Source organism: Abrus precatorius, unplaced genomic scaffold (assembly GCF_003935025.1).
Source record: "Abrus precatorius isolate BTA unplaced genomic scaffold, Abrus_2018 Scaffold8, whole genome shotgun sequence".
NCBI lineage: Eukaryota > Viridiplantae > Streptophyta > Magnoliopsida > Fabales > Fabaceae > Abrus > Abrus precatorius.
In genome coordinates, this window is record NW_020874428.1 from 32,506,952 (window position 1) to 32,522,029 (window position 15,078).

Sequence of the window (15,078 nt, forward strand, 5' to 3'; positions counted from 1 at the left end):
TGTTGTTAGTAATGATTTTTTGAGATTAGAAGTATTGGCACTTAGTTGAATGATGTCATGAATTGAGTGTCACTCTTATGACTTATCAAATCCCATGCATTTTCTCTCAATGGGCGGTAACCTTATTGCGACTTGCAACCTAATTGTGGGTTCGTTCAATGACCAAATTAAGGCACACGAAGAGATACACACAAACAAAGAATTGGTGGTGCACTAATAATTAAATTTGACATGCACATATGCTTTCTCAATACATGCACGTCACTCAATGACTATAGCTTAGTATAATATTCAAATGTGTAGGTTTATCAGAATCATTGAGATATATTAGTTAATAACGATCCTTTATTTTTATTTTAATTGAACCAGGTTTCTAAACGCGTAATAATTTTCTTGATAAAAAATGAATTAGTTACACGTTTAAAGACCATGAAGAGAAGTACACCATAAGTTATCTATGTAGAATTGCAAACCTGTCAACAAGAAAATTATATTGAAATTTCCTTTGGACTTCCTTAGGACCACACACCAATAATAAAGAAATTAGAAGCATATCAAGAACTTAAAATGCTTTCTTATCCCTCTTAAAAAGTTTCGATGAACGTTAAAATACCCATCTCTCACGTCATGTATCACAAATAAACAAAATCGTGTATAGCTCTGATTCATTATTCCAACTTTTAACCCTAATCTCTAATTAGTGGACTAACTTAGGGAATTGTTTTCTCTTTGAGTATCGACCATTCAAACACATATTCCTCATCCGTACTTGCATACATAGCTTCTTTAGTTAATTTGCAGGGAAAAAACACAAAACCTTTAAACAAAATAACGAGTTAATTTTGATTAATTAGTATAAATTGAATCAATAAGAGGCGCTTGATTACTAACTACGTATCTAAGCTACCCCAGTTTTCCAAATATGGTGATTTCTTTTCCTCTAATTAGCAAGCTTTAGCTTTAAGTAGCAATCGTTTGCTTGACATTTCGAATTATCAATTCCTACTCTCTAACTCTATGTTGTTCTTTGCTTCATTGAGCTTTATTAGTTTCTCGCACGAAGAACACATAGTCAGGGTCGCGGTTTTGGACAGCTGAATGCATAACGGGGACGGTCCAACTTTAAGTGCACGTAATTCCTGCAATTCCTTCTTTAACCTTTTGTTCTCATCACTTAGATTTTGACAGTGTTTTTTCAACAACTCCCGGTCCACCTCTGTCTGTTTCAGCTTAGTCCTGAAAAGTTAACATATAACATTTCTCAAATTAAATCGATATAACTAGTCAACACAATTAATTAATTAATGTTAACATCGACTATCAATCTTTAAGACTCATTTTAAATATTTAAAATTAATAAAATTTTATTCAAAAACTATATATTTATTATATGAAAAAGAGAAGATAAAGTAAATATTTTTTTTCATAAAAATTTACTATTTTGTAATTTAATGTTAATAAAAGTGACAAATGAATAAAATCATTAAAAAAATCCGTTTTATTTTCTTTATTTTTTTCTTCTAACCACTCCCTTCTAGATTAAGTTAAGAAAGAACCCAGATAATAAATGCAAAGGAAATTGATGAAGAATAAACATTGGCAGTAATAAGATCAACGAAACGGAAACGGAAACTATACGATAACGCACCTTGCTCTTCTGTTCTGAAACCAAACTTCAACTTGTCTAGTTTTTAAATTCAATTGGTCAGCAAGTGCTTGTTTCTGGACCTGCATATGGAACCAAAACCAACGCATAAACTCCTTTTACCTTGAGATAGAAATTAAAAGAAAAAGAGATTACAAACTGATGTATATATATATATATATATATATATATATATATATATAGTAGCGTTAGATAGATATATACTTTATATTAGTGCCTTGCATCATGCAATTTAACTACTTTCCATGAAAACTGAAACATATATGTATGAAGTTTTAGGAAAAATAGACAAATTAAAATGAGAAATAAAAGGGTTGTTATGAATGAATACTGGATTGAGAGTGCTATGCAGTTTGAAGGTGTTTTCAAGCATGGCTGATTGCTCCTTTGTGAGCCTAAGTTTCTTTCGGCAACCGTTCTTGTTGTTGCTGTTATCAGAATCAGTGCTTTTTTCATTTGGGTACTCATGGATTCTCTCTAAGCTGATTCTATTTGCTTTATTATGATTCACGTCAATGGCTTCCCCTTTTGGACAAAGCTCAAACGCTAGCTCTAGGCACACCTCAGGCTTGTTCTCTTTCTGCTTCTCCTTTCTTGGCACATGCCCTCCCATTCCCAGTCCCAGATGTAGCCCTGTGATGCATTCTCCATCATCTTCCATTAGAGAGAGAGAGAGAGAGAGAGAGAATTGAAGTTGTATTGTATATGAAGTATAGTCAATGGGAAAGTTGGGTTTTATGAAAGAGGTGGATTTAATACAGATTTTATTGTTGGGTTTAGTCTTGGTCATAGAGATTCAATTTCAATCAGTTATTATTTGGCTACTTGCTTTCTTTAGAAAAATAAAATAAAATAGTGTATGACTATGTAGAATAATAATTGTGGTACTAATCACGACTCTTAATATTAAATGTAATAATAAAAAATGGTATAGGAGTAAAAGCATGCGTTAGGATTGTGACTCCTTTTAGGAAACCAAAACTTTTCTGAATGATACAATATTTGACAATTTCATTTTTTTTTTCCAAAATTTGTAGCCTGTATGAGTCAGCAGAACGTATCTTTCCTAGTATTTTCCTATTATTTGCAATGTCTTGCAGGTTCAGTTCTAAGATTCAAATTCATGATGCGTTAAAACTGTTGTGGATGGCCCAAAAGACCGAAACTGTAACCGGAAAAATAAACGAAGAACAAACGTATAACTGTTAATGATAAGCAAAAAGACGATGCTGATGACATTTCCACATACAAGGCATGCGCTCCAGGTGTAGTTTATTGGGACTATGTACGAGCCTTCGAGGGGTATTATAGTAAAATAGACCGCAATTAATTTGGAGTTAATGGAGCAACGGAAAAGTTGACATAATTAAACTCAAGCAAAAAAATAAAATAAAATTTACCACACCTTTTTAAAACATAATTAACCAATGCATGTTTCAAAAGGATCTTTATTATATTAATTTTAACTTTATATTTTACATTTTGTTAACCTCCTTTTCCCGAGTTTAAATATTTAAAAATGATCTTTTATTAAAAATAAAATATTTATTATATTTTTATTATAATATATTTTAAAATTTTTTAATAAAGACTTATTATTTTTAACTATTTAAATTCAATCTTAAAAGCTTTATTTTCTAAATTTATTTATTTGTTATTGAAAATTAAGAAAAATAGTAATTTGTTAATTTACTCTTCTATAATAATTTTTTTCAGAAAAAAATATCTTATATATATATATATATATATATATGTATATATACATATACTTATTTTTGTCAATTCAAGTTGACCCAAATAATTTAAAAATTGAAGAAAAACTCCCGTCTTCTTCGTGGGAGTGTTTTTGAATTCTCTTAGTGTCATTAAAAAATCGACTTGGTAAACATTTTGCATCAAAGACTAAATTGAGCAAATGTGATAAAATTATTTGCAAATTAAACTTACAATAATTCAGCTCAACCCTTTTCTCCCGCTTTTCTCCACAACAAATTACTCTTAATTTCATTTAATTACTTATTTTCTTCATTTGGTGACACATGCTATGAACTTTTGTATTAAATTAATATTTTTTTATAATTAGCTATCCATTTAAATTAATAAGATTTTTATTTTTCATTTTTTAAATCAACGTGTAATTACTTTTTACTTAAACATATTCACATTTTACCCATACTTATTACCACGCATAAGATACTTGTTAGTTGTATTAAAAGAGCAACTAAAAACTTCTCTCAAATTGTTTTAATATTTTGGATTTATTTATTTAGTTAAAGAAATGAGCTCAATTGAAACTTTGAGAAATTCACATGCTCAAATAATTGACAAATAGCACAACATTATTGTTAAATTAATTCACCTACTAATATTTCTCACACTTTATAAAACAAATATTTAATAAAAAATAAACATATTTAACATACTAAAAATATAAAAAAAAATATTCAATATTTTTTTAGCTATAGTAAGTAAAATATTAAAGTCCTAATAGAATAGCCTTCAAACCTCTGTTCTTACAGAATTAAAAAAAAATTCCATTTCATACAACTTGCATGCGTTGAAATGCGTATAAACTCCGGTTATAAAATTATACAGACAATAAAAAGATATTGAAGAAAAATTTAGAATTAGATAAATACTAACCATTATTTTAATAAATTTTTTAAGTAAATTTTATTATGATCATTTTTATAAGATAAAAATATTATTAGTACATTTTTATCATAATTTTAATATTTTTATTTATTAATTCTTTACTTCAATTCATTGACACCACCTCTTATGAACATTAGTGTGAATTGTGAGAGCTAATTAATTACGAGCTGTTAATTGTTAATTATTGATGTTGGACCATACAAGTTGAAAATTTGGTGTTTAAAATTACATATATAGTCAATTGCCGAATATTGAAGAAACGGCTCAACGATGATGAATAGCAGTGTTACCCACTGCAAAGGCAAACTGCTGCTGTTAACATGGAAAGCCATGTATTTATTTGTTTGTTCTCTCTGTACCCACTTGAATATTAGAATAATTCAAGAGATTAATCACTGTGTTGAAGTGGCTTTATTACTCTTTATTCACATTATCACTCATAATATACACAAGCTGCTTCTTGTAACTTGCAACGACATTCATGCACTATGTACTATCTCAAACATGCATACATTCCCATGTGTACATCAAAAGCAGATAAGAGAGATGCTATTGATTTCACTATAGCAACTATATTGAAAAACAATAACGAGCAAGCCATATAGATAATTCAGACACGCAATTAATCAATGTCATTCAAGTTTTTCAATGGACATTTTAAAGATTATATATATATTCCTTCTCACCTTCTCACCTTCTCATCTTGTAACTTGCAAAGGAATTGTGATGTATACACAGGCTATTAAAAAAATTGAGTCTATACACAAGGGATTGAAATGAATATGTTACCGTGATATAATTTTTTTTTTATTCATATTTGTAGCTGAGTGAAAATTTAGGTTGGGGGTGGTCCTATTCAAATTGTTTTAGTATTTTCTAACGGTATCCAAGTTGAAAAAAAAATCATGGAGTCTCATTATACACGAAAGATGGATAATTTTCTAATCATATATTGGCAATGACTACTTGACAAATAACAATGCACATGTTTAAAAGTGAGTTATTACAACCAATAGTTATAGTGTAAACATATAGCAAAATAGTTGATATAGACATCTCTTGGTGTGTTTACTTCCAAAGCAAGAAAGAAAATAGAAGGATAATAAAAAAGAGATAAAGAAAGATAAGAAGTATTAAGTGAATGTTAACACTGTTTATATATCTAAAAATAAAAGTTGAAACATATATAGCTTAGTAGCAACTTTTGCACAACATTGTTCATTGTAGCTAGCGGAAGTGCTGCCTAACTGTGTGTGATATTTCTTGTAGGCGGCAAATTAAAAGGTGGGAACGAAGCTAGCAGTGGTACCCTTTTGGAGGATATATATATGGTACCCACTTTCATGAGAACGTCACTGTATCTCTGTCATCACTGTTCATAGCCTGTCTTAAAATGCATTTCACATTGCCATTTAAATTTCCATCCCAAGCACTTCAATTTTCTTAAGTTGGGCTTTACTTATGTACTGAACACCGCTTCAGCCACTATGTCATATATCGTTCAGTAATTTTTTATTAGTAATGTTATATATTTTTTCTGCAATATTTTTGTATTAATCTTTTTAGTATTTACAAAATAAAATATTGAATAAAAAAATTCGTTAAGTTTAGTCTCGTAAAATTCATACATTTTTTATTTTTATTTTTTTCAAATATTTCTTTTTACATGAGGGTTCTTTTGTAATTTTTGTTTCTCATTCACTCTCTCTAAATGTCATGAGTTCTTATTTTGGTTCCTCCAAAAACTAAAAGTTACTCATTTGATCCATAAGACAGATAACCAAATGAAAAAAAATTGTAATATTTAAAATAATCAAATAAAAAATAATTTTAGAAAGATTTAATTAAAAATATTAAAATGATGAACTAAATTAAAGAAAAAACACAATTTTTTGAGCAACGAAAAAAACTTAGTTAAATATCTTTAAAATATAGTAAGTGTATCTATTATATGTTCATGGACACATAACGTGAAAGCATTAAATATACTATTTAATGCTTTTTCTATTACTTAATAAAGCAAATTGAATTATTTTCATTTATTTGATATATATATATATATATATCTTTGTCTTTTAACAATTTTCTTTCTATTTTTACTTTTTATTATGAGTCTCTTTTTTTTTGTTACATTTTTAATTATTATGAGTCTGTGTAATCACACAAATAATTTAAATAATAAATATTATTAATTTTGATTTAATAAATGGGAAGGTAGATAATAATATATTGTAACAAGATTTAGAATTATCCAGCTTTGAAACGATTGAGATGAGGAACAGAGAAATGGTGACTGTCTGGTTGACATAGAAAGTAGAGCTAGGTGACTGCGAAATATGAGGAAATAACTCACCAACATTTTTGTATATGACGAGTTAGTGTCAAGTATAGTGAAATTTTCCTTTTTTTCCGAGTGTCATTAACCATTGGATTCAAATTTCAAATATCTGAGCAATCCGACAAATATGTGACAACATGAAATTTGTGAAAACGTAGTATATAGTGTGGATTATTTTTTTTTTAAAGCAAAAAGCAAGGGTTTGTTTTGGTTTTGAAGATGGTTTGTGGGAATGAAAAGTTGAATGGCCGAGACTGTTAGTATATAATACTCAACGATTATTGTTATTGCTATTAATTAACACCCAAAGGCCAAAAGTAACGATGTTATCAAAGTGCGTGATATTTTACTAGTTGATTAGCACAGTTGGGCCATGAGGGCTCGTGTATTGGTACTTCGCCACACTCGGTCCATGTTAGGTAACCGACTCTTTGTTTGGTTCATGTGGTGTAGACCCAAACTGTACAAATGATGTTTGGATGTTTCAACTTTCAATCATAACGTTGGTGTGGAAAGGTTTACGTTGCTTAGATCATGGGTTACATTAGAAAAAAGAACGTCATTAGTTAAAAGAAGAGGAGATCAAAACAGGTAGTTTCTGTTTCCTTATTACGTGTCCATGCACTTGTTGAAAAGGGGCACAAACTTTCATGACAAAACACGATCCAATATAATCTAGCTCCTCAATTCGGATACATAACACTTTATTCAAGATTGTGTTTTATTTGAATTGGTAATGTGCGAACACCATAAAGATATAAATCATTCTTTGGTTCTTGACATGCATTACTTTTAGTGAAACTAAACAAATTGTGAAAACAAAGTCTTTGTTTCTATACCAAATAGAATTAGTCTGCAAGAGTAAAACGGATATGTTGGTTGCCGGACACTCAATCCAACTGAAAATGAAATGAAGTGAAGGTACAATGAGTTATGGAACAGTTGAAATGATAGGAGATTCCGAGTTTATAGGGTACGCCTTGACTAAATTATTACAGCAACCAACAAGTGTCTTAAGATGCCAACAAAATCTGCAAGATGTTGAGAAAGGGTAAGATATCACTGAAATATGGCAGCCAAAGGGTGACATATCACAACCAGTCTTTATTGTTGAGGACAAAACATGAGTTGATGATATAGCAGTATAGTTTCATTTGGCATGAGACATACACGTGAACTACACATCTTTTCTTTCTTCATCTGCTTTGTACTACAAGGAAGGGAAGAGACCCTCTTTCACTATTTTCATATCATGAGAGAGGAGTACGAAGAAACAGAGAGAGAGAGAGAGTGTGAGGCTAGCCCAACATAAGCGCTAGAACCGTGGGCACGTAGGTTGAAACATGCTTCCCCAGCTCCTTGATCAATAATTGCATACACTCTCCTTCTCTCTCCTCCCATCACTTCCTTCTGACATGCACCTCCAGGCTCTTCTATATAATGTTTTAAGTAATCAACAACTTGCCTTATGGGCAGCAAACCTTTTATTTTTCAGATTGATTGCATGATGAGTTCTTCAGTCTTCCTTCTATACTGCTTTCTCACATTCTCTTTATATTCCCTCTCTCAACACACAAGCTACTCTCTAACTGTTATGCCAACACGGAAGTTGAGCATGTCAGACCCTGCAATCGATCACGAGCATCACGAAGCCCAGGTATGTTAATCCCCAACTAATTATCTTCGACAGTAAATGTTCAGAAGATGAGATCAGAAATATGATGCAATATATTTGTAAAGGGCATAAACCAAAATTTCATCTACAAGCCTTTTTCCCTTTCCCCTACTCATAAATCTTACCATGCATCTGTTTTCTCATTGTTTCCACTGATTCCTGGAACATGGCAGTATAAATTGCAGAGAGCAGATAAGGCAATGGAGAGTACCCCTGCCAAGGAAGATGCCACGACACTGGAATATACCAGCAACAGTTATAATCCTCATGATCTTGTCTATCATATAGATTACCATGGAGTAACAACTCATCCAACTCCTAAACATCCCAGACCATAAGGCTTCAGCTTTAGTGAGATTTATGCAGATATGTATTCTTGTTCTAATCAATATATAAATGTAATGCATCGTGTGGGAGAGAAAGAGTTTTGTTTATATATTAAGCTGATTACATTATACATTTTCATTGCTCATGTAGTTTGCTCAATACATCGCACCTAATTTGTAAGCCATAACTTACAGAAACAAACTAAACCTGGTGATGGCGACTAAGACACTACTGAATATTGATGTCAGCCATTCCACTAGGTGAATATGATCTCATCCATTCGTCGCTAACGCAATGAAAATTAAAGAAAAATAAAACAATAGTATTACAATTTATCATGAAGTGAAACCATTCCATTAATATATTGCTTTCTAGTCTTTCTATACTTCTGAAACAGCGTCCTGTGACTAGTTACAACTTCTTCAAATACCACCTCACTACAAAACCTGGACTTCACATCCAAAAAAGAAGCTTCTAATTTATCCTTGTGTTGGGCATGCAAGGAAAGTAGATCTTCAATCGTGAAAGATTTAATGGTGTTATATTCACTGCTGGTCTCTTTTTCGCTATGAAGAACCCTGAGCCATCGAATTTGCTGAAATGGATCTTCATTTTTCTGAATTGCAACCTCTATGCTTCTAAGCACTTCCAAGAATCTAGATTCAGTCCGAATTTTATCAATTAAGTGGAAAAAAGTACTTCTCTGACCCTGAAAAAGACTATTATAAACTCCTGGCGGCAAATAATCAGCAGCGCTCAAGCATGCTTTGCGGAAGTTAGGATCAAAATTACTAATGATCCCAATGGCAACATGTAACAGATTCACAGACACGATATGAAGTTTTTGAGACAGAGAATTCAAACCATCATAACAGGTTCTTTTCCTGTTTTCACTCCAGCAGTGAAGAGCAAAATGAGCTACTCCTCCCCACCTGTGTTTAATGACATACACACGAGTGAAAATCAGATATTTAAACCATCAGCGATAACAAATAGTTTAACATGGCTACAATATATTGAACTTTAAGTAGAAGTACAGTCTTTCATTTGTAGTGATGCAGTTGCACCATTAACAGAGTGTACCGTGCTATGGATGAAGATCCTCTACATTTCTACTATAACTGCATAGAAGTTCTGCTCCCTCATTGGATGACTCGTTTATCAAACTGATTTTTTTAATCATATAATGAAATGTTTTAAGGGTTAGAATCTCTCTGCAGATCTCAAAGAATGGCAGAGGATTGTCAGCGACAGTGCAATAGTGCTAACAGTCTCCTCAATCAACCCACTCATTTGCAAAAAAATATCAATATGGGCCCAGATATATGTTAAAATCTAGCATCAATCACATACAATCAAAGGAAAGGGAAAATTGAAATAAAATGAAAAAAGGAAAATTCATGAATTAAGAGGAAGACCTAATGATTAAATGATCTTCCCAAATTAAAGAAATCTAGTTATAACCTATCTCTCATGAAACCAAACATAGTAAATCCCAGCTTCCCTCTCCATGTGGGCTGGGGACAAACCAACAAAAAGATGAAAGGTTGATACTTCATAATTTTAAACTCGTCCTTATCAATAGGGTAATAATTGACACAGGCATCATGATTACATAAAATACTATAAAAACTGGTCCATGAACCAGCTTTCCAAAGACATGTGTCAAAAAGCTTGCCCCTGTGTCCTGCAGACACACTTGTCTAATTTTAATAATTGATTTTAGTGTGGGTCATTCCACATGCATTGTTTCAGTTTTCTGCTTCAGAAACATCATCTATCAAATAATTTTTAATCAGTCAGTATAAAGCATTATACATTCAACTTGAAGGAACTAAAATAACTAGGAAAGAGGATAAAAAAAATGTATTAATAATTCTTGGCGTCAAAGAAAAATCTGAGAATTAATTGCTAAGGAATAAGGTGTTAGATGATGCTGCCGCAAGCAATATTTTTATGATGTTACAGCAAACCAAACTCCAACAGTATTAGTGGTTCAATCAATGGGCTGTCTCATGCTCCCGTGGCTATTTGATAACCAACCAAGAAAAACTTATGGTCAGAAGCAGAACAGCCATACTTATTTAGGAATAGAAACTGTATAAATATTTAATATTTATAATCTTTTTACTGCAGATTTAATAAGACTAGAAAACGAAAAGCTCATTTGTGGAGGTGCATCTGCCACCTTCCCACAAATATAGGCCCATGCTTATGGCCACTGCTCATGGACTGACGGACATACTAGTGCCAATTAGTCAACAGTGGACCTGATTTGACTGGATGGGAATTAGAACATCAAGACTTAACCATTAGTATAATGGTTTATTGATTCAGAATTTTGAAAACAAGCATGTTTGACAACAATAGTAGACCAGTAGCAAAGTCAACTGTGTAAGGTAAGGTAGATCATATCTTTTCTTTTCATAACATTAACTTTTAATTTTCCGTTGAGAAAAAGAAAAAAAGAAATCAACAATGATATCATCAAGTATTTGTGAAATCACATGTATCATATAATTGATCATTCAGAGCATTAAAAATATCAATCAACTGCATGCATAAATGCATTGAATAGACACATTATATTTGACGGTGTAAAAACTAGCTTCATCCATGGACATAAAAGATTGCATGTGAGCCATTTTCTTTCTAGCATAAAGCTTATTAGACTATAAATTGGCAGTAAATAGGATTTTGTAGCATCATGCTACATTGAACTAAGCTCCAACATAGCAAAAACATCATAATAGGTGGCCAGAGAAAAGTAGAATTTACAATCACAATATTAAATTATTGAGCAAAGAACAGAAAAAGGAGAAAACAAAATAAAGGGCCGTTAAAAAGTAATAAAGTTGTATCTGTAAAAGAACAAAGGGAACCTTAATAACCAAAGCTTACTGTATTTGAACCAATAAAAAATAGTTGAAGTTAACCTTTACTTACTCGAAAGGAGGTTCAACCTCAATACTAAGTGTAAGGTGCAATGAGAACCCAGGAGAACCATCACCAACACCAGAGTTTGTATTAGCTTCATGAGGAAAACCTCTTGGAATATATAATACATCACCCTCCTGGAGAAAGAACTCTCTTCTATCAGCTTTTGTGCAGTCAAAGTCAGAACCAAGTAAATTATCATACAAGCGAGGTAACAACTGACTGGGTCGAGAATATATAGACCACTTCTTGGAACCGAAAATCTGGCATACAAATACACAGTGATCATCAAAGTGACAAGCCAAGCCCTGAGAATTAGGTGGTGTTAAGTACAAATTAGCACCAACTGAAGGTTGGCCAAACATAAGTGATAATGTATCTGCAATAGCTGCAATACTCTGATAGCGAAACTCTAGACCGCGCAGGGCAACAGTATAACCCTCTTCATATGCTTGCCCACATTTTAAGACGTCATCAAAAGTTAAATACAGAGGTTCCTTAATGCAGCCGGAATGAAAATCCTGAAAGTAATGCATCTCTTTTCTTGACTGGCTATCTGTTTTTACAACTCTTATATCCTGCTGGTAGATTATAGGATAACCCAGTCTGCCTTTCACCTCATTCAGAAAATTGAGGATGTTCTGTTCATCTGAGGCAATAGGAAAACAAGACATTAAACCTTGAAGAATTGAAGAAAGAAGGGAAGGAACACTCCCTTTCCAGCTCAAAGACTGCACAAATGGGCTAAACATATCATACGTATTTAGATCCTTCATTGTCCTTGATAGAAGAAAAGGTGAAGCTTCCCAGTAATTCATTATAAAATCTTCAAAACTAGTATCACTTCTACCAAAAAGACCTCTTTCAATGACTTCAAGTGCCAAAGAGCCAGTACGTTGAGAAGAATTAATAGAAAGCCTAAATATGCTTTCTGAAAGATTACTAACTGCAATGTTGCTTTTACAAAGGCCTCCTTCTTCATTACATTTCCTAGCACTTTCAACTACCTCGGGATCACTTACTTTCACCCGTATCTCTTTCAAAAGGCTCAGGAACACATGAGAACGCCTTGTTGGGATATTTTGCAGCTGCTCAATCTCACAGGCATTGATAAGAATAATCGTCGCAGTGAGAAAAGCCACCGAGAGTTCATCTTCCTTGATCCCAATCTTAAGAGAGTGATGACTCTCATTGCCCTCAGACCATAAACACACACATTTCAAACCCTTAAAAATCTGAAGAAATACAAACCTAACAAATGTCAACTGTTCAGTCATACTATTCATATACTCAAATTCACCGTCATAACTCTACGACTTAAATTTATTTTATAAATTTGAAAACCTAAAACGAAACAATGTAAACGCTTACGTTAGTTTGTTCAAGGCAGAAAACTTGATCAATTGTTGTTGTGCAAAGGTGGTAGTGGCCAAGTCCAGAACAGCATTGCAAGCAGATAACAGAACCTTCCTCTTCGGATTCCGAAACAGAGAAATTAATCCCTTGACGGTTTCAGAATCCGAAGCAATTTCCTCGTTCACCTCCAGCGAAACGAGGGAGGCAGCGCCGATGAAATCTGCACCGCGGCACGCGATTTGGGAGCGCGTGGAGCATAGTAGCGTAGGGAGCAAAGCGAGAATTGGCCTCACCGAGATTCGGGAGCGAAGAAGAGAAGATCGACGAATCGCTAATAAGCATTTGTTAATGAAAGGAAGAGAGTGAGATTGTTGAAGTTTAGAGAGCGATGCGAGTAACAAAGCGAAGATGGCATTGGGATGAGAGTCACGAGGAGGAGGATGAAGGTCACGTGACGAGGGTTTGGGTTTGGGTTTCCTTTTCCTCTTACAGTGATTCTTCTTCTCCATTCGTGTCTGTGACTGTGATGCGGTTGCTCCGCTACACAACCACCAATTCTACATGAATGAACGGAACGGGCCTCCAAGGCCCAACAATAAGCACACCATTCTACACGTGTGGCTGCATTATACAATATCATTGTGCATAGTTACAGGTTCTGCCCCACCAAATTGTTATAACCGGTGGGGCATTACTTGTAACTAGGCACAATTACACTGTAGTCTAGATTTTTGCTTCAACTTCAAATCCTTCAAAACTATATATACACCTCCATTTTAGTCTTCGTGCGTTAGTGGGCCTTAAAGAATTAATAAACTATTTTTTTTAATTAAAAAGTATGCAAGGGAGCATCTTTTATATATATATATATACACACACTTTTAATTCTTTAACTAGTGCGTTTTTTTACTTTTAATTTTAATTGCTTTTATTTATATCTTTTAGTTTTTAATTATTCAAATTCAGTTTCTCAAATGAAAATACTTTAATAAAAATAAATAAAACATATAAAAATAATAATAATAATAATCATAATACATTACAATCTTGTCATTTTTTATTAATTATTGGATTAATTTTTGAGAAAAATTAATTTGAATAATAAAAATATATAAAAATTAAATGCGAATAATTAAAATTCAAGGCAATAAAATAACATAAACTAAAAGAAAGCTTAAAGTACAAGCTAAACAAGAAGTAAATAATTAAAATTAAAGGAACAAAAGAATGCCCTGTCACAGATTACTTTAACAACGACCAATAAATAAAAAAATTAGATTTGGTTTGTGGAAGGATATAATCACATATCGAGGAGGAAGGAGGCCACTTTGCACATGCTGCCTGATAAAGCACAAGGCGGATTCTACGTGCTCATCCAAACTGGTTTAAAATAAAAGTAGTATAAACATGCACTAAAGGGATAACGTGTGAGAGTACATAATGTTTTCATTAGCTCTTTGGATCCTCTTCTGCTGCCTTTTTCTCCCGCAAACATATCAACCTTGGATTGAATCCAAAACTTTCCGGTTCTAAATTGATTGCTCACAATATTCACACTTAAAAAATTTACAACAATTAAACTATAGCCGAACGTCATGCACTTCAAAAACCACATACTATAACGGATTCTTTGACATCATTCACCTTGACCACATGTATTTGTCTTGTCTTCTATTAGCATAGTACCGCATCGAACATATTCCTTCCCTTGCTTTCAAGCCATCATCAACCTATCATAGCTTCTTTCAACTCATGGTGGTATTCATCGCCATTAGTTTTCCAAGCTATCAAAGGTTCGTTCACATCTTTTACTTTATCAAAAGTATCAAACTGAAGTGCGACTTTTGGCATCAATACCACATTCATTAGCTTTCCCTAAACTCCTATTTTAACGTTGTCTACCAAGTTTTTCTCAGTTACTTGTATCATCGACTAAGCTAAGTATCATATGCTGCCATCAAGATCAGTTTGTCGAGATAAACTAGGCCACAGACATCATGAATACTTGATAATGACTTAAAAGAGAAATGTTGGAAACATACTTTATAATATTCAATTGTGTAACTATACTATATATTATTTTATTAGTATATTAATTTGTTATTTAATTGTTCAATTCTATAT

The 15,078-nt window shown here is 32.6% G+C and overlaps 3 protein-coding genes across 4 annotated transcripts; 1 reads left to right on the forward strand and 2 right to left on the reverse strand.

The window, feature by feature from the left end:
• Positions 1 to 993: 993 nt before the first annotated feature.
• LOC113848263 (homeobox-leucine zipper protein HAT22-like) lies at positions 994 to 2,347 on the reverse strand. The gene is made up of 3 exons (XM_027477711.1): positions 1,998 to 2,347; positions 1,649 to 1,728; positions 994 to 1,236 (listed from the first exon to the last, which is right to left on the reverse strand). The coding sequence occupies exons 1-3, from the start codon at positions 2,325 to 2,327 to the stop codon at positions 996 to 998; spliced, it is 651 nt and encodes a 216-aa protein (XP_027333512.1). The 5' UTR covers positions 2,328 to 2,347; the 3' UTR covers positions 994 to 995.
• Positions 2,348 to 8,106: 5,759 nt separating this feature from the next.
• On the forward strand, positions 8,107 to 8,681 carry LOC113847256. The gene is made up of 2 exons (XM_027476241.1): positions 8,107 to 8,316; positions 8,508 to 8,681. Exons 1-2 carry the CDS (start codon positions 8,128 to 8,130, stop codon positions 8,670 to 8,672), a joined length of 354 nt encoding a protein of 117 aa, XP_027332042.1. The 5' UTR covers positions 8,107 to 8,127; the 3' UTR covers positions 8,673 to 8,681.
• Positions 8,682 to 8,749: 68 nt separating this feature from the next.
• Positions 8,750 to 13,601, reverse strand: LOC113847255. Of its 2 annotated transcripts, none has more exons than XM_027476240.1 (3): positions 12,970 to 13,601; positions 11,608 to 12,849; positions 8,750 to 9,827 (listed from the first exon to the last, which is right to left on the reverse strand). In XM_027476240.1, exons 1-3 carry the CDS (start codon positions 13,461 to 13,463, stop codon positions 9,749 to 9,751), a joined length of 1,815 nt encoding a protein of 604 aa, XP_027332041.1. In that variant the 5' UTR covers positions 13,464 to 13,601; the 3' UTR covers positions 8,750 to 9,748. The 2 variants fall into 2 exon arrangements, with proteins under 2 accessions (XP_027332041.1, XP_027332040.1); XM_027476239.1 differs by having other exon boundaries at positions 8,792 to 9,593; positions 12,970 to 13,499.
• Positions 13,602 to 15,078: the final 1,477 nt, after the last annotated feature.

Coding starts and splice junctions, on each gene's coding strand:
- LOC113847256 (XM_027476241.1), top strand. CDS start 8,128: ATGGGCAGCAAACCTTTTATTTTTCAGATTGATTGCATGATGAGTTCT. Junction 8,317..8,507: donor ACGAGCATCACGAAGCCCAG/GTATGTTAATCC, acceptor GGAACATGGCAG/TATAAATTGCAGAGAGCAGA.
- LOC113847255 (XM_027476239.1), bottom strand. CDS start 13,463: ATGGAGAAGAAGAATCACTGTAAGAGGAAAAGGAAACCCAAACCCAAA. Junction 12,850..12,969: donor TCTGCCTTGAACAAACTAAC/GTAAGCGTTTAC, acceptor GACATTTGTTAG/GTTTGTATTTCTTCAGATTT. Junction 9,594..11,607: donor GAGGTTGAACCTCCTTTCGA/GTAAGTAAAGGT, acceptor CATTAAACACAG/GTGGGGAGGAGTAGCTCATT.
- LOC113848263 (XM_027477711.1), bottom strand. CDS start 2,327: ATGGAAGATGATGGAGAATGCATCACAGGGCTACATCTGGGACTGGGA. Junction 1,729..1,997: donor TGCATAGCACTCTCAATCCA/GTATTCATTCAT, acceptor TTCCATATGCAG/GTCCAGAAACAAGCACTTGC. Junction 1,237..1,648: donor TTTCAGAACAGAAGAGCAAG/GTGCGTTATCGT, acceptor TTAACTTTTCAG/GACTAAGCTGAAACAGACAG.